The sequence below is a fragment of the Microtus ochrogaster genome, linkage group LG2, assembly GCF_000317375.1.
Source record: "Microtus ochrogaster isolate Prairie Vole_2 linkage group LG2, MicOch1.0, whole genome shotgun sequence".
Taxonomy (NCBI): Eukaryota; Metazoa; Chordata; class Mammalia; order Rodentia; family Cricetidae; genus Microtus; species Microtus ochrogaster.
Genome location: NC_022028.1, coordinates 21,463,026 through 21,481,166, shown reverse-complemented (window position 1 = coordinate 21,481,166; position 18,141 = coordinate 21,463,026). Strand labels below are relative to the sequence as shown.

At 44.4% G+C, this 18,141-nt stretch overlaps 1 protein-coding gene across 5 annotated transcripts in view; it reads left to right on the top strand.

Annotated features, from left to right (window-relative positions):
* Kansl3 (KAT8 regulatory NSL complex subunit 3) overlaps positions 1–18,069 on the top strand; it is a 35,167-nt gene extending 17,098 nt beyond the window's left edge. For 4 of the 5 annotated variants that reach the window (XM_013351068.2, XM_005359919.2, XM_026785475.1 and 1 more), the window contains 16 exons: positions 415–531; positions 727–828; positions 931–1,002; positions 2,805–2,879; positions 3,082–3,239; positions 5,301–5,364; positions 5,744–5,944; positions 6,087–6,243; positions 7,466–7,543; positions 8,438–8,629; positions 9,699–9,780; positions 10,130–10,260; positions 11,184–11,290; positions 11,681–11,903; positions 12,224–12,357; positions 16,124–18,069. In XM_013351068.2, coding sequence (XP_013206522.1) covers positions 415–531; positions 727–828; positions 931–1,002; positions 2,805–2,879; positions 3,082–3,239; positions 5,301–5,364; positions 5,744–5,944; positions 6,087–6,243; positions 7,466–7,543; positions 8,438–8,629; positions 9,699–9,780; positions 10,130–10,260; positions 11,184–11,290; positions 11,681–11,903; positions 12,224–12,357; positions 16,124–16,144 — 1,914 coding nt within the window. In that variant the 3' untranslated portion in view covers positions 16,145–18,069. The remainder of the gene's footprint in view (positions 1–414; positions 532–726; positions 829–930; positions 1,003–2,804; positions 2,880–3,081; positions 3,240–5,300; positions 5,365–5,743; positions 5,945–6,086; positions 6,244–7,465; positions 7,544–8,437; positions 8,630–9,698; positions 9,781–10,129; positions 10,261–11,183; positions 11,291–11,680; positions 11,904–12,223; positions 12,358–16,123) is intronic. The other variant, XM_013351069.2, reaches the window with a different exon arrangement.
* The last annotated feature ends 72 nt before the right edge of the window (positions 18,070–18,141 follow it).

Here is an 18,141-nt window from a genome sequence, read left to right as displayed (position 1 = left end):
AAAGATTTTCCTTCCCCTTTCCCACGGCTGGTCTCCCTTTCCTCTCTTGTAGACCAGGCTGGCCTCAAACTCACAGAGATCCACCTGCCTCTGCCTCCCGAGTGCTGGGATTAAAGGCGTGCGCCACCACCACCCAGCCGGTTCATTTCTTTTTAAAGTGGGTGTTTATACATGAGTACAGGTGCTCATGAAGGCCGGAAGAGGGAACTGAGTTACAAGCACTTGACATGGGTGCTAGGAACTAAACTCTGCTTCCCTGGAAGAGCAGTATATGCTCTTAACTGCTGAGCCATCCCTCCACCCATAAGCAAAGGATTGATGGTTGGTGTAAGAACTGTTAGGATGCAACTGTTGAGAGTTTATAGGTGAATACCTCTCACTCAGTGGTTCTTGGATGGGATTCTTTCTCCTCAGAGCAAACTCCCTGGTTCTCCTTTGATTCTCATCGCCTCCTCTGGTCCCTCCAGCTCTGTGTTCCCTGCTTCACGCCGCCACCGCTTCTGGCAGTCGCAACTTTCCTGCTTAGGCAAGGTAATTTTAAAGACAAGAGGAATTCTGGGTAGAAATGTGGTCTTGGAGGATTAAAGAGAAGGGTGTGTGGGATGGGGTCAAGTTTGTTGTTGGCATTTAATTGTCAACTGTTTAAGAGATTTGGGATAATAAGTTAAGCAGAATTGAGGTTTGAAACTTGGCACTGCTGCATGGATGCTCTTTCTTCCCTTTCAGGTCATCCCTGTAGCTACCCATTTGCTGAACAATGGTAGTGGGGTAGGAGTTCTGCAGTGCCTTGAACACATGATTGGGGCAGTGAGAAGCAAAGTGCTGGAGGTGAGAGTGCCCAGGTTTAGTTCATGGAGGTGCACCCAGTAGTGTGGGTTGTCTGTGCCCATGCAGTCTCCTATTCACTGTCGTCTTTTTCCTGTCACAAAGATCCACAGCCATTTTCCACACAAGCCCATCATCTTGATCGGTTGGAATACAGGAGCTTTGGTGGCCTGTCATGTAAGTAATTTCTGTTGTATTTGGAGGTCACTGAAAACTTAAAGGTGGTCATGGAAACAGTGCTACTGTTACTACTTTAAATTCTTCTTTCTTTGTCTTTGTGCTAGACACTTTGTGTGGGAAACTGCATTTACATTGTGGAAGACAAACTAAATGTTAATTATGGGGGACTGGAGAGATGGCTCAGTGGTTAAGAGCAGTGACTGCTCTTGGCAAGTACCCAGGTTCAATTCCAGCACCCAAATGGCAGCTCACAGTTGTTTATAACTCCTGTTCCAGGGCATCCGATGCCCTCATATAGATATTTAGGTAGGCAAAACACCAATGTACATAAAGTAAAAATAAATTATTTTCTTTTTTGTTTTTTGTTTTAAACTTTTTTAAAAAATATTTATTTATTTATTTAGTATACAATGTTCTGTCTGTATGCCTACAGGCCAGAAGAGGGCGTCAGACCTCCTTACAGATGGTTGTGAGCCACCATGCGGTTGCTGGGAATTGAACTCAGGACCTTTGGAAGAACAGGCAGTGCTCTTAACCACTGAGCCATCTCTCCAGCCCTAAATTAATTATTTAAAAAATAAATGTTATTATAGAAATGTTACTATAGGAAGAATAGAGTAATAGATAAATTCCTTGATCTCCTCACATAGCTTTACCAGTGATCACCTCAACCAGGCTTATAATCTTAGCACTAGGTAGGCTGAGGTATGAAGATTGCTATGAATTTGGGACTAACTTGGGCTATATGTAGTGAGTTCTGGGCTAGCCTACACTTCTGAGGAGAAGAGAAAACAAAACAGTATTTAAAAGTTCCAAATATGGCCAGGCAGTGATGGTGCACTCCTTTAACCCCAGCACTTGGGAGTCAGAGGTAAGTGGGTCTTTTGAGTTCGAGGCCAGCCTGATCTACAGAACAAGTTCTATAACAGCCAGGGCTACACAAAGAAACCCTGTCTCAAAAAAACAAAAAACAAATTTCCAACTACTGTATTTTTTATATATGTTTGAACAAGTAAAAAGATTCCTTTTCTCCAGACTTAAACATCATATTGTGCTCTCTCTTTAACATTTCAAATGGGGACAAATTAGTAGTTTTGAATTTGATGTTATATTCATGTTTGGTTCCTTTATAAATATTAAGGAACATTTTTTCCCCTGCATGTTTATATCAGCTTGTGTAAGTGTCCTTGACTTTGGAAAGCTCCACTTCTTCCAACCAGCATAGTCAAAGTAGTGAGAGCGAGCTCCCACTATACTCTGCACAACCTGGGACAGAAGTCTCAGTAGCCACTTACCTTGATAAGTCTCTGCTGTATGGGAGCTATCCCTTAAAACCACTGATAAGAGATTTCTCTGCTTAAGGGATAGGGTTGGCGTTTGTGGTTTTTCTATATTTTAGGGTGTTCTCTGTTATGGGGATAAAACCCAGAGCCTTGCACATGAGAGGTAAGTGTGCTACTCTGAGCTTGCAACATTTTGTTCTTTTGATTATATTTTCTCAATAAGAAAGTCAGTAAGGAGGGTTCTAGTCTAGGTTGCTGGTGGATCTGAAGTGTGACAGCTGTCATCAGGCTCAGGTGTATGTGGAGGTCCTGTCAGGACTCCAGTTCTCTAGGAGGTGACTGCCTGTGTTCTGTACACTTAATCATGTCATGGCTGACAAAACTGAAGGCTAAGACAAGCAAGAATAGCTGGGACTGACTGGTGACTCTCGACTAGCCAGTCCCACCTGCATTCTGGGGCGGCTGAGGCGCAATTAATCCATTTGCCCTAAAGATGAATGGTGCTCTTACTTACAGGTATCTGTGATGGAGTACGTCACTGCAGTTGTCTGCCTTGGGTTTCCTCTGCTTACTGTGGATGGCCCCCGAGGGGTAAGAGCAAGGTCAAATGGTTGGTCTTTGGCGGTGGGAATGGAGGACAGCAGGAATGAGGGACAGTGGCTTGCTTATTGCGTCCAGGGTAGGTTGAGGCTGAGGCCTCCTGCAGGTTCACAACTGACTTTTCTGAATAGCTTCAAGGTCAGTGCTTCCTGAGTACCAATTCTAAATCTAAACTGCTACCTGCCTCTTTTAGGATGTAGATGATCCCCTCTTGGACATGAAGACTCCAGTCCTCTTTGTCATTGGTCAGAATTCTCTGCAGTGCCACCCTGAAGCCATGGAGGACTTCCGGGAAAAGATTAGAGCAGAAAATAGCTTGGTGGTGGTCGGGGGAGCTGATGATAATCTCAGGTGGGTGCATTCCTCTAGAACCGAGAGGGAACGTGTTAGGATGTTGAAAAAAAGCTTGTCCAAGGTGGCGGTGCAATGACAAACCAGTGTGACTGAAATAATAAAAGTTGAATCCGGGCTGGAGAGATGGCTCAGATGTTAAGAGCATTGTCTGCTCTTCCAAAGGTTCTGAGTTCAATTCCCAGCAACCACGTGGTGGCTTACAACCATCTGTAATGAGGTCTGGTGCCCTCTTCCAGCCTGCAGGCATACACACAGACAGACTGTTGTATACATAATAAATATTTTTTTTCTTTTATTTATTTATTTATTTTTTAAATTTATTTATTTATTGAGGATTTCCGCCTCCTCCCCGCCACCGCCCCCCTAAATATTTTTTTTAAAAAAATAAATAAGTTGAATCCTATCATCCCAATCAATATATGTTCAGAAGGTTGAGACAGAAGGATTCAGTCTGAGGCCAGGCCCTTGAACCAACTGTCTCAAAAACTTAAAAGATTTAAAACTGCAAAAGTAGTATAAGAAATCCGAAATCTCATCTGTCTTTCACCTAAAGTTTCTTGTATAACCAAAATATAATTCTCAAAATGAGGAAACTAATGTCTATTTGATAGCATTGTCTGGTCTAAACAACAAACTTAGATTTCATCAGTGTCTCCCTAATGTCTGTCTGGTTTTTGACATAAGCTGTACTCATATTTACCATGTATTGAGGATGACCTTAAACACAATCCTTCTGCCCTTAACTACTAAATCTCTGTGTTTAGTCTTTAGTGATTTTTTTTCTGTGACCTTGACACTATTAAAGACACTCACCAGTTATAGGTAGTTTTAACTTTGATTGTGCAGTTGAGATAGCTGCTGTGGGGTTCTCCACTCTGAAATTACTGTTTTTCCCTTTGTAATTAGGAGTCATCTTGTGGGGAGAAGATACTTTGAGATTCTTTGTCATCAAACTTTTCCTGGCGTAGGCATTTAAATTTTTTTTCTTACTGAGGATCAGTGTGAACATAGATGTACTTGTCTTAATCCTGACTGGATACATTTTGGAGTATAAATAGAACCAAATTTTGGGAGAATTTTAGTTCTGGCTGTCCTGGAACTCTTTCTCTCTCTCTCTCTCTCTCTCTCTCTCTCTCTCTCTCTCTGTAGATCAGGCTGGTCTTGAACTCACAGAGATCCACCTGACTGCTTCCCAAGTGCTGGGATTAAAGGCGTGCTGCACCATGCTCAGTTTCAGATACTTGTTTTTAAACTCACAGAGATCTGCCTGCCTCGCATCCTGAGTGCTGGTTAGGCTACCACACCTGGTTTTAAAAAATGTTGGCAGGGTGGTGGTGGCGCACACTTTTAATCCCAACACTTGGGAGGCAGAGGTAGGAGGATCTCTGAGTTCAAGGCCAGCCTGGTCTACAGAGCTAGTTCCAGGACAGGCTCCAAAGCCACAGAGAAACCCTGTCTCGAAAAAAATCAAAAAAATATTTTTTAATTTTTAAGTTATATTTTTATCAATGATTGGTGTGTGTGTGAGTGTTCACATGCCACAGCACTTTTATGAAGGTCAGAGGATAACTTGGAGTTAGTTCTCCTTAAACTATGTGGGTCCTGAGCAACTCAGGTTGGAGGATCAACATGAACATGGGTATTATTTGTATTAAGCTTTATTTAATTTGTTTTGGAGGCTTACTAATAACTCTCCATTGTATAACTTAAGGGGCCTGGTTTTCTCTTTGCCAGGAGCCTCAGTCAGAAACCAGGTTTTTGTTATTTTAGAAAGGGTCTTAGTTGTAGTTAAAGAATTTTTTACAACTCTCCCTCCTCTTTCTGTATGTGTGTTTGAGAGTGGGGGGGAGAAAGATGTGTGAATGGAGGTAGGCGTACATGGACCAGGATGTGGGGACATGGCATGTGTGTGGAGGTCAGAGGACAGCTTCCAGGTCAGTTCTCTCCTTTCACTCCGGGTGGCAGAATTTGAACTTAGTCATTAGGCTTTCTCTGGGAGTGCTTTTACCCAGTCAGTCACCTCACTGGCCTTACTGTTTCTCTCTTTTGCCTTTTAAGAATAAGCAAAGCAAAGAAGAAATCTGAAGGGTTGACTCAAAGCATGGTGGACAGATGTATTCAGGTAAACAGTTTTCTCTTGCTTTGTATTTGGGCCTTCTATCTCTTGCCTTAGGTTTATTCTTAATGGCAGCAGCCTCACTTTGGACTATGAAGGACATCAAGTAGGTTCTATGGTATACCTAAATCACAATCAAAGAAAGGGAGAGAGGAAAAAAAGAGCAAAGGAGAGGTGAGCTAGGATAAAGATATAGGCGAGGCACCTCAGGGTGGATGTGCTCAGAGCTTCTTTCACATAGGCAGCTGTTGGTCTTTCTCAAGATAGCAGGTAGGAAGCTTGGCTTTGTGAGTGGGAAGGAGTAGAGTTCTGTTTGCTTTGATGTTATCTAGGAGGGTCCTGTTCTCCAGAGGAGAACTCAAGCCGTAGCTTCTTCTCACACTAGGATGAGATTGTGGACTTCCTGACTGGAGTGCTTACTCGTGCTGAGGGACATGTGGGTTCTGAGCCTCGGGATCAGGATGCTGAAAAGAAGAAGAAACCCCGGGACTTGTCCCGAAGAGACTTGGCCTTTGAAATTCCTGAGCGAGGAAGTCGGCCTGCTTCCCCAGCTGCCAAGCTCCCCACCTCCCCCTCGGGCTCAGAGGTAGTGTGTGCAGGGAGGAAGGTATGAAGACGTATAATTGGGTATTTCTTTATGAGGATATCTGGGAATTGCTATAAGGGGAGATCCAGGGAGACATGCCAAGTGATGGTTGGATACAAACCTTTGAACCTTCTCTACCCAGGATCTCTCCAGTGTGTCCAGCAGCCCCACCTCTAGTCCTAAGACCAAAGTGACCACAGTGACATCTGCCCAGAAGTCCAGTCAGATTGGGACTTCCCAGCTGCTGAAAAGACATGTACAGAGAACAGAAGCTGTGCTGACCCACAAACAAGCCCAAGGTATAGTCTCCTGTCCCAGCAGCCCCATGGAGTTCTATTGCTTGTACTTAATGTCCTGTGGCAGTTGGAAAGTATTAGATTTGCAGCTTTTTCAGTGTGAGAGGTACCCTTTCCCATATTGCTTTTAGGCAAAATCAGGTTGAAATGAATGCCAAAACTGTGTGGGACTAGGCTTTGTGTTTATTAGTCACAGCCTTGTGTGTTGGTATGCTGGAGACACTGAGCTTATGAGCTGACTGTGTGTAGTGGCCCGACCTTTCCTTTAATTACTCATTGGAGAAGTATATATTTTGCCAACCATTCCAGTAGTCAGAGGGCTTTCCAGATGATAAGTACAGAGTGACTGATTTTATTCCTCAGGTTCTAGGCCAGCTCACCGAGTTCAGAGTTACATGATGGGTCATCTACAAATTATGTCAGGGTTCTGCAGTTGAGCTTCAGATAAGAGTGAAAAACATTTATATTGTTGAAATTAGGGTTTGGAGGAATCTAAAGACTATGTGAGGAGGTGTAGAAAAGGAAAATCCAGTGAATCAAGAAGGAAACATTAGTGGCTCTGTCCCTTATGTCGGTCTGTTCACCCCCTCCACCCCAACATGATCCTCTGTTCACATTCCCTTTTGCTTTTAATGGAGTCAGACTTATCACTTAAACCCAGACGTCTTATGAGACACCACTAACAAGTGTGAGTGGGTGGATGAAGGCAACAAAAGAGGCTAGGTGCCTAGAGTCTGTGTGGATGCCCTGTGACCTAACTTCCTGAGTGGTGGAAAAGAACCAAGTTCCTGGTGTGGGATTCTTTTAGAAATTTGGTGAAGGCAGAGCTAGCAGTTTACTGAACTTCTGGGTAGCATGATTAGTGGAGTTACTAAGGTGATCTTGAAGGTTGAGTGGTGAACTGGGTTTAGGATGAGACCCAGGAGTGTCAGTGGGGACAGCAGCATCCATAAAAGCATGACTTTGGCAGATCTGATGGATGGATGGGAAGTGGTAGTTAATATAAACAGAGCCCTCACTGCCTGTTGTCCCTATTTGCAGTTGACTTGCTCTAGTTTGTTGGCTTGACAGTGGCCCCATGTGGCAAGTACACAGCAGTCAGGTTCTAGATCCGGCTAGTTAAGAGAGAGCACCCACTGACCATTTTCATCTTTTCCTTGTTCCCACTCTGTTCCTCCATTCTCTAGCTGGCTATGGTTCTATAATTCTTTCTGATTCATTCCAGCACAGTTTGCTGCTTTTCTGAAACAAAACATGCTGGTGAGGAAAGCTTTTCCTCCTGGCGCCTCCTCCTGTCTCTTTGGTGAGTATTGCTTTCACTTGCTCGCCCAGGCTTGCTGCTCTCCTCCCCTACCTCTCACTCTTCCCTCTCTCCACTGTTTCTTCTTTTCCTGTCTTCTGTCTACTGACTCCACCAGGTCCCCTTGCTTGTGCAGTGGCCTTTGCCTTTCTCAGTTCTTTCTGTTGGTTTCTCATGGTGCTGTTTTTTTGTTTTGTTTTGTTTGCCATGCTTCTTGGTTCTGTTTCTCTTGTATGCCTGTGACCTGTAAGCTTGCATTTCCATGTCTGTTTTCTCCCTGCCTTAGTTGTTCCCATTCTGCAAGCATACCAGGCACTTAGAGCTCTTGCCTTTTTCCTCTGTCTTAGGCCAGTACATTTATCCCTAAGCAGTTCTTCTAACTGATCGGTAATCAATTCCCTAACTGTGGCCCCCAAGTCATCCCCCCCCCCTTCCCAGCCCAAATTCACTGGGATGCTTTCTCCCTGTCCCATCTTGTTTGCCTGTGCTAAAAAGGATTAAAGGGAGGAGACTTCTGAGTGTAAAGAGTAGGAGAAATGAGGAATCCAGAAGGCTTGCCTTTATACTTAGTGATCTGTTAGTGGAAGCCCATATTTCCAGACTTGGTTGTGACATAGGTCACTTCTGCCCTGTTATCTTTGGGCAGAATCTGAGATGCTGCCTCACCTAGTAGGTCCTGAGAGCCACCAAGTCCAGCGCAGCTGAATGGGCTAGAGCTATCTCTGAGACGCTCCAAATTAGGTCCACAATGGATGGGAGCTGAGGTAGAAATAGGAGGTGTGACCTACCTGTACCTGGGGCATTTCTCCTGTGTGTTCCCACAAGGCTGCTTTTGGCTGGCTTGACCTATGGTATTTATAAACTTACGGAAGGTCTTACCTCAACTCCATTTCTTAGTCCCCATTTCATCAGAATCTATGGAGGAAGCAGAGAAAGAGGAGCTTAGGGTCCAGCTGAAGCGGCATCATCCTTCCAGTCCTCTTCCTGGTGCAAAGCCCTCCAAGCGACCAAAGATCAAAGTGTCCCTGATCTCCCAAGGGGACACAGCTGGAGGGTCTTGTGCTCTTTCTCAAGGTGGAACGCCTGAAGGTGAGTCCTTTGTGGAGTGTTTGGTAAAGGTTGACCAGCTTTCCCAGGCACACAGTTTGGCAGGCAGCCCAACTTCTGTCAGTGTGAAGGACACCCGAAACAGAGATGGTCTGAGGTCACACATGTTGGAAAGTGGTAGTCACCTTGTCTCAACAAGAGAGACAACATAAGAGTAGTTGTGGGGCCATTTAGAACATTGCATATTTTGTCCCTTTCTGGTTCTCAGTTAAGGTAATGAGATACTCCAGAAAGCTTAAAAGATGGAAGAACTCCCAGCTCTCCTATAATAGCATAGCTAGCTGTTCTGTCTTCACTTTTCTGTAGCTGGATATTTTTCTCTGTCCTGCCCATATATCCTTCTGGGGCCTTCAGAGGTAAAACTAGATAGTTATAATTACAGTTTTCCTTAGTTATGATAAAAGATGAATTAGAAACAAAACTTGAGACTCACAAAGATAGGGTAGATATTTTCTTTAATTTTGCCAAATCCAAATAGACTATTATAATTGTAATTCTTGCTTGACAACCTGTTCTATTATATGTAATTTTACAATGTTAAAGTTAAAACCTCCCTTTCCAATTTGACAGAAAGGAGGAAGTGATGTAGGATGTCCTGTACACTGCAAATATGTGTTGCTTTTATTGGTTGATGAATAAGCTACTTTGACCTATGGCAGGGCAGAATATAGCTAGGTGGGAAATCCAAGCAGAGATACAGATGAAGAAGGGCAAGGTCAAGAGAGATGCCAGCAAGCCACCAGAGCAGCAAGATGCTAGAGAATAGGTAACGCCACATGGTGATACACAGGTTCTTAGAAATGGGTTCATCTGTATATAAGAGCTAGCCAGTAAGAAGCCTGAGCCATCAGCCAAACAATTGTAATTAATATTAAACCTCTAAATGACTATTTTATAAGCGGCTGCTGGGACCAGCAGGTGGGAAAGAAACTGGTCAAATGGGACCAGACAGGACAGAGAAAAGTATCTGGATACATTTTCCAGTCTTAAGTTTAGCTTGGCTATAGGGGCACATTAGAACTAACCTTTGGTCGTGGGGTTTGTTCTGCAGCTTCTGGGGGGAAACCTATCACCATGACACTGGGAGCTTCAGCGGGAGCCAAGGAACTAACTGGACTTCTTACCACCTCCAAGTGAGTCCCTCCTTTCCCTTCACTCAGTCTACGGTTCATTTGGTGTTCAGGGAAGTTGAGAGATTCTGGAATCTGTCAGTTATGGGCATGTGATTTTTTTTTTTTCTCAGTGGGAGCTTTTCCTTCATTTCTGTCAGTTAGGGTTCATTTTTCCTTAGAAGATTGCAGAGCACTTACTGAGTTAAGACCACAGTTCTTTAATTTAGGCATGACTTTTTAGAAGGATAAATTAAGGGCTTAGAAGCTGAAACAAACAGAAAGTTCTTCCTGGCTGAATCTCTCTGGATGCTTCCTTTATGACTGTGGGCTGCTACCCTTTGGATGACAGGACTTCTTTCTTTGTTTCCAGGTCAAGTCCTTCTGAAGGTGGCGTTTTAGCCAGCGCAGCGCCACCTGTGGCTTCCAGCAGTGCCACACCCAATGCCATCCAAACCCTGCAGAGCCGCTTAGTGGCCACTTCTCCTGGCAGCGCCCTTCCAGGTATCTTGTAGCCCTTCTCATGTCCACCAGCAGTCTTTTGGATCTGCTGCTAGGAGGTGGTCTTAGACCAGGAGCTCTGGGACTGGAGCTAGAGGGAGTATCTCTGCTAGAATTAGCATGGATGATCTCTAGGAGCTGTGTCCTCTACTGTTGAGCATGGGCAATGCCTGTATTGTGATTCTTCTTTTTTTTTTTTTTTTAATTTTTGATTTTTCAAGACAGAGTTTCTCTGTGTAACAACCCTAGCTGTCCTGGAACTCATTTTGTAGACCAGGCTGGCCTCAAACTCGCAGACATCGCTTGCCACTGCCTCCCAAGTGCTGGGATTAAAGGTGTACACCACCACCACCCGACTGATTCTTCTTTTTCATACATCTGACTGAATAAAGCTGGAGGTATTGCTAACCTGGTTGTTGGAAAATGAGATGTTTTTCCTGTGTTTGTTTCTGACCGCAGTCTCATGGAAGGGCTGGTTGCCTGATCCCATAGTTTAGCGCATTGCTGATTTACCTTTCCTTTAAGCAGATTTTTACTTTGAGAATGTTGGACTATGTGTAATGTGGTCAAGTATATGAATCCACTTGGCTTCTAGAGCCTTTCTTCTTACCTAGAAATAAAGAGGATTTAGGTTTCTGAAAAGTGGGATTGAAGCTCTCAGCTGTTCCTAATGCCATTCAAAATGCAGAACTACTGGCTTGGAACAAGTTGATTGTGCAGAGCAAATCCAAGGCATTGTCTGGCATGCATCTCTCCTTGTGTGGTATCTACTGTGTCTGCTCAGGAGACTCTCCTGGTTTCTTTCTGAGGGCAGGAAAGTGTCTTTGGACAAGTGTAAGTTGTTGGTGAGGGTGAAAGTGTGGCTGCTTCTGGATGATATGTACAAGTGACTGACCTCTGCTGTTACCTGTCATGTCCTCTCCTAGGGGCCACTTCAGCCAGCAGCCTCCTCCAAGGCCTCAGCTTCAGTTTACAGGATATTAGCAAGACCTCTGGCCTCCCAGGAAGTCCCTCTCCAGGGCCAGCCCCACAGGTATATCATCTGCTGTGTTGAGCAGTGTGGAATTAGGACTCCTTAATTTTGTCAGGGAGATTATATCTGGGGTCAGTGGGTTGAGGACAAAGAACCTTCTAAATATTCAGCCAAAGAGTTACCAAACGTTATAATCTATGATTTACCGTATGGCCTTGGGTGAGATTCCTGACCTCTCTGACTTGTTTCTTTATCTATAAAATAGGCTAAAGATATTAGCTCCCTCATATATTTATGATGATTAAAGATGATAATATGCAGAATTCCTGGAAGAGTACCTTAACATGTGGTAGACACTGTGCATGTTAGCTTTTAATAATAGCTGTGGGCCCTCCAGGCTCTAACGTTGCTTTTGGGTGGTAACTTCTAATCATCTTGTGTGTCCAATAGGCCACCGGTTTGAAATTGCCAACCCCCATGCAGAGTCTGGGTGCCATCACCACAGGCACGAGCACCATTGTCCGCACCATTCCTGTAGCCACCACTCTCTCCTCCTTGGGTGCCACTCCTGGTGGGAAGCCTACTGCTATCCACCAGCTGCTGACCAATGGGGGCCTCGCTAAGTTGGCAAGCAGCCTACCCGGCTTGGCTCAGATTTCTAACCAAGCATCAGGTAAGTCTCATGAAAATAGTGGGGACTTCAGATCTGGGCTTTTCCATAGCCCTTTACTGGCCATCTCACATAGGGAAGGTGTAAACCCAGCCCTGCATGGTCCTGATCTGGTTTCTTGGATTCAGCTCTGTTGGGCCAGCCCCCAGAGAGGTCTAGAGAACACAGGAAGTTTCCTCCTTGCTGCCTTTCAAATTGACTGATGGGGTAGACCTACCCACCCAGGAAGGGAAACCAAGAGGATGTTTTATATGGGAAGACATTGTTACCTGAAAGAGGCTATGAATCCCGTGTCTTCCTGTCTTTGTCTGTCTCTTACTTAGGCTTAAAGGTCCCCACCACCATTACTCTGACACTCCGAGGCCAGCCAAGCAGAATCACCACGCTAAGCCCTATAGGTTCAGGAGCAGTACCATCCGAGGAGCCTACCTCCCAGATGCTACCCTCTAGCTCACAGGTGAGTTGGCTTGCACAGACCAGGAAGTGAGCTCTATTCCTAGGTAAATTTGGAGCCAGCCAAAGGATTGACCATCGCTGCCGTTGAACTAAATATGTTGACAGAGCAGATTCAAATTTGAGCCCTCAGGTTTATAGCTTTATCACTTTGATCAACGCAGGACCTCTTTGAGTCTCCTTATCTGTAAAACTAGCTATTGTGGGGATTGAGTTTGTGGACACTCAGGTATGGCTGCTGCTGGGGTATAATGTTTTTGTGTATTTGCCTCTTCTTCCTTTTCTCCTTCCACTCTTGGTTTCCTCGTCCAGAGCTTGTGAATGGGGGCTGATTTTCAAACATTGTGTTTTTTGCTGTCTTGGGGTTATAAGTAGGTTTTTTAGGGTTTACCTAGGAAGTACCATCAATTTCTCTTGGTTGATTTCCATTATGTCTTTTTTTTTTAAAAAAAAATCATTATTATTTTATGCGCATTGATGTGTTGCCTGCATGTATGTCTGTGTGAGGATGACAGAACCCCTGGAACTGGAGTTACACACAGTTGTGAGCTGTCATATGGGTGCTGGGAATTAAACCAGGCCCTCTGGAAAAGCAGTCAGTGCTCTTAACCACTGAGCCATCTCTCCAGCCCCCATTATGTCTTTTTAAAGTAAAATAAATGCTCCTAATCTAAAAATGTTATCTGAGGAATCATTCAAAGATAGGAGTCCAGGCAAAAATAGTCCTGGTTTAATATTGTATTCTTCACCAGTAGCTCAGTTCAACCAGGCCTTCAGCATTTTGAGCAAGGACCTGTATAGGTTACTTATCTGCAGGTGAGCCCAGTCTCTGTCCTTCCACCAGACCAACATGGCTGGGCACAGAGAAGCTTGTCTAGTTAGTTCTCTTGTTGTAAAGAGACAACATGACTATGGCAACTCTTAAAGGAAAACATTTAATTGGGGCTGACTTAAAGTTTCAGTGGTTTCATCGTTATTGTTATGGTGGGGACATGGCATCATGCATGCAGACATAGTGCTGAAGGAGCTGAAAGTTCTACATCTTGATTTACAGTCAGCAGGAGAAACTATGTGCCACACTAGGCATAGCTTGAGCATAGGAGACTGCAAAGCCCACCACAGTGACACACTTACTCCAACAAGGCCACACCTCCTAATAGTGCCACTCCCCATGGGGACCATTTTATTTCAAACCAGCACAGTACTACTGAGTTCCCAAGCCATTCTCTAAGCCCTTCTGTCTATTTGCTTTTAACGGGAAGTGCTATGCAGAGACCAAAGCCTGACATACATGGACATCTAGTTACCCCTTTTTGACAGGGTTTGAAAGTGCTTTTCTTTCTTCCTTTTTTTTTTTTTTTAAACGTTATTTGTGTGTGAGTGCGTGCTCATGCCATGGTGCATGTTTTGGAGATCAGAGGACTATCTCCTACATGGACCATGTGGGTTCTACCATGTGGATTCTGGGGACCAAACAGGTTATCAGACCTAGTGGCAAGATCCTTTATTTACCCACTGAACTGCCCCGTGGCCTATTGGAATTTTTTTTATTTTGTTTGTTTGTTTTGTTTTTTGCTTTTTGCGACAGATTTCTCTGTTTAGCCCTGGGTGTTCTGGAACTCTCAGGTCTCGAACTCAGAGATCTGCCTCCTTTTGCCTCCCAAATGCTGGAATTAAAGGGCTGTACCTCCACTGCCTAGCTATTGGCCTAGTGTTTTTAATCTTTTTTTTTCAATTACAAAATAATTATGCTTACTTTAAATTATTGGAACATTACAGGAATAATGTAATTTAGAAAACGTTTAAATTTCTCTGAGTTAGGGTTCACTGTATAGCTAGCTCTAGCTGACCTGTAACTTGATACTGTAGACCAGGCTGAGATCATCCATATCTGCTAGAATTACACCCAGCCATTTTTGGTTGATTTGCCTATGTAAGGGCAGCATAGGATCCTTTTTATTTGTTCCTCTTCATTTCTGTACTTGTTTGTTTTGTTCATTTGTTTTTCGAGACAAGGTTTCTCTGTAACTTTGACTGTCCTGGAACTTACTCTATAGACCAGGCTGGCCTTGAACTCACAGAGTTCTGGCTGCCTCTACCTCTTGAGTGCTGGGTTAAAGGCGTGTGCCACTACTGCCCAGCTTTCATTTGTTTTTGAGGCAGCGTTTCACTGTGTAGGAAGATTCTCAATCCTTATCCTCAGCCTTGCAAATACTGTGACCACAGGCATACACCACCATGCTCAGCTGTAATTTTTTTTTCATACCCATTGAAGGAAAGGGTAAGTCTGTTTATCCTTAAAAATGCATTTGAAGGGGATTGGAGAGATGGCTCAGCAGTTAAGAGAACTAACTGTTCTCCTAGATGACCCAAGTTCAATTCCCAGCAACCACACGGTGGCTCATGACCATCTGAAATGAGATCTGATGCCTTCTTCTGGCCTGCAGGCAGACACACAGACATAATATTGTATACATAATCAATAAATATTCTTTAAAAATAGCTTTCCTAATATTCAACTGTCTGAATTCCAGAGTCAGTGGTTTATTTAGTATGTCCTATTTGTTTCTTTTGGCTGTTGTTGTCTGGTGTATTTCTTGGAGATAGGGTCTTATTGCATAGTCCAGGGTGGCTTTAAACTTTGATCTTCTTGGCTTAACCTCTCAGATGTTAGGATTGCATACAGCAACTATCTCATCTTATTTTTCTTCAGTTTTGTCCTGTTTTGTTTGTGATGGGGTCTCCTGTGTTGTTTAGACAGATCTCAGATGTGCAGTGTCTTCCAAGTGCCAGGATTAGAAGACCTGTGCCACCATGCTGTCTTCTTACTGTTTCCTACATCCTCTTGTCAGTTTTATTATATACAAAGGAAACAGGAAATAAGACCCTATTAAAGGAGAACACGCTGAGAAAAGAAGAGCCTACTATTTTAAGAGGAGTAGCATGCCCTTTTGATTAGCTTCTGTTTCACTTGAGATTTTAACTCCATTTATTGTTAGCCTATAGGTAGGTGTGTATGTGTGTTTGCTTGCTTGTTTCCACCTCGTGTGTGTGTGTGTGTGTGTGTGTACTGTTACTGACCAGTTTTATAAGAGATCATGTCAGTCCTTCATGGAGTCCCTGCTTCTTTAAAATCAGAACAGTCAACTCCTGTGTGCAGCCCTGTTTTGGGTCTGTATAAGCAAATAGGAAGTGGATTTTCTGAGTTTATCAGACCCTTCTTCATCCTCCCCCTTACATGTTCTTCACCTTCTCTGTGGTCCTGGGGTTTTTGATAGTGTGAAGTGTAGAAACGTGGTAGGCTTGTTGAAAAGATGCTGTCCTTCCACCTGGCCTCCCTCTTCCCAGACTGAAAGCTTCAGCAGTCTGGTACCTTTAATTCTGTCTAGTCACTCACCTGTTCTCTGCATTCCTCTCCTTCCTTGGGTGTGATGAATGCTACTACTAAGAGCTGATGATTGTGAGTTGAGCATGGATTATACTATTGATGGTTTGTGCAGTTATCTCTCTTAATCCTCGTAGCAATCCTGGGAAGCAGGTGCTGCCATCTTTTTCCACAGGTGAGGAAAAGGAAGCTCAGAGCCTGTGAGCTGGTGAGCCCCTTGCCCTCAGGAGTAGCCAGATGAGCATGACACCAGAGGGTCTTTGTCTTATGTGTTTTCTTTCCTATTGATCACTACGTTGGATTGAGCTTTAGGAGTGAGATGATTGGATCAGAGGAGTGGTTTAGCCTGGCCAAACTTTAACCCTTTTCACCTTCTGCCTCACAGCGCCTGCCTCCAGCACCCTGACTACGCCAGCGATATGACCGTACCAGGTTGGTGACCGCTGCCTCAAGGTGAACGGTGTGGTCCTGCTGAGCCATCTGAGTGTCTGAAGACATCCTTAAGACAGTCGTTTTCACCTCTCTACCAGCTGTCTTTTGGGTTGGGCCTCTGGGTCTCGAGAAGGCATTAGGCCAGGTGGTAACCGTGCCAGCAAGGAAAGCGCTATCCAGGGCCAGCAGGTTGGTTCCTGGAATCCCCAGCAGGACTCGCCATGTATGGATTATTGGCATTTCCTCCCCAATACTAATGTAATTTGACCCCGGTGTCAGTATAGAACTGCTCACTGTAGTTTCATGTGAAGGCAGGGAGAACTGGGCTGTCAGCTTTGAGTCCTTTAGCTGCTGGGGAAGTGAGGAACGGTGGTTACCAGGCCCCTTTCTCTTCTTCACTATGCTTTATGCACTTCCTGTACCAGAAAGTCTGTAGGTCCAAAGACAGAAAGTGAGGGATGGAGCAGCCAGAGGAAGGGATTGGCAAGACACCCACAAACCCTATGCTGCTGACAGTTTGGACTTGGGACTCTGCCTGACACTTGAGGACACTTGAAGATTAGCAAGTAAAAGGGAAAACCTGAATCGCTGAGAATCCTCTCTGGTACCTGGGGATGGAGCAAGTTGACCAGCTACCCTGTTGTCACTGCTGTTGTAGGAGGCTTGGGAAGGTAGGACAGTGAAGAGTTTTGTTTCCTTTCCTTAGAACTTTGACTTTCTGCTGAGAAGTAGGTTGTGGTGACTACTGTGTGAGGCTCTGGTGCCAGCCTGAGCCTTGCAGATCATGGTCTCTGCTGATGTGGGCACTAAAGATAGAGCTGAGTCTTTCGTTTCCAATGACACTGTATAGATGTAACTTGGAGCTTGACTCTGAGTTTCTGTTCCAGAGCAGGCTCCTTTCCATTTCATACTTAGAAAGTTTCTGTCAAGTGAGAATAAAGCAACTCAAATGTGATTTTGTTCACAGGGCCTCCCCTGTAATCTGAGTGGAACATGTAGTGTTGAGGAGCCTCAGGCAATTGAGGTCAGACATATGATAGGAGTAGAGAGTGGTCTCCAAACTCCACACCCTCGCCTTGGCTGTGGAGCTGCACTTGCAGAGCTTCACAGAGTGGGGCTGTATTCTGAAATTCAGAAGGCATTGAGTGAATTTGAGAAGGTATGAAATCTGGAAGAAGCCTCCAGTGCTGGGGCTTTATTAGCTTCGTCATTCAGAGCATATAACCACCAAAAAAGAGAGGATAAGACTGTGGGGCTCTGTGAAACTTTGAGGGATCATTTAGGTTGGCAGGGGACTCTGAGCAGCCCTTTGTGACTTAGGAGAACAGCTTGAACAACACTGGAGGGGCTGCTCCTGAAAGATGCTGCCCCTGTGTTCTGGAACCAAAGAAAACTTATATTCTGCTTTGGTGGTGAATCTATGTACATCCCATGGGTGACTTCTGAGGCATGGCCTTTATACCTTGAAGAACTGCAAAACTGAGGAAGGGGAGCTACAACACACTGACCTTCACCTTGAGGGACTGACCAACAAGGAAGTGGCTGGAGTCTGTAGATCACATTCCTCAGATCCCATTCAAACCACACTACTTGGAATGTGGAAAGACACTTGACTGTACCCATCTTGTGGCAGACTTGAGGGCATAGCCTCAGAAGGTAATACTCTTATGGAGTATGTAGAAGGATCAGGAAGGCTTTAAATTCTTGGGCAAGAGATGTATTGTAAATGCCCCGTGGAAGATGTCTGTGGCTTTCAGAAGAGGTCACAGGGACAGAGACTTGTCCACCTTTGGTTGTATCACTATAATAATTTGGGGGTGGATGAATTCAAAGAAGTGAGCCATCGTGACGATTCTGATCTTACATTAGCAAAAAGAATAAAAAAAACAAAACAACCAACTTTGCGTTGCTTTACCTTGTTTTCATTTGATTTTGCATGCTTTGGAAATTGCCTGTGTAGTGGAGACAGAC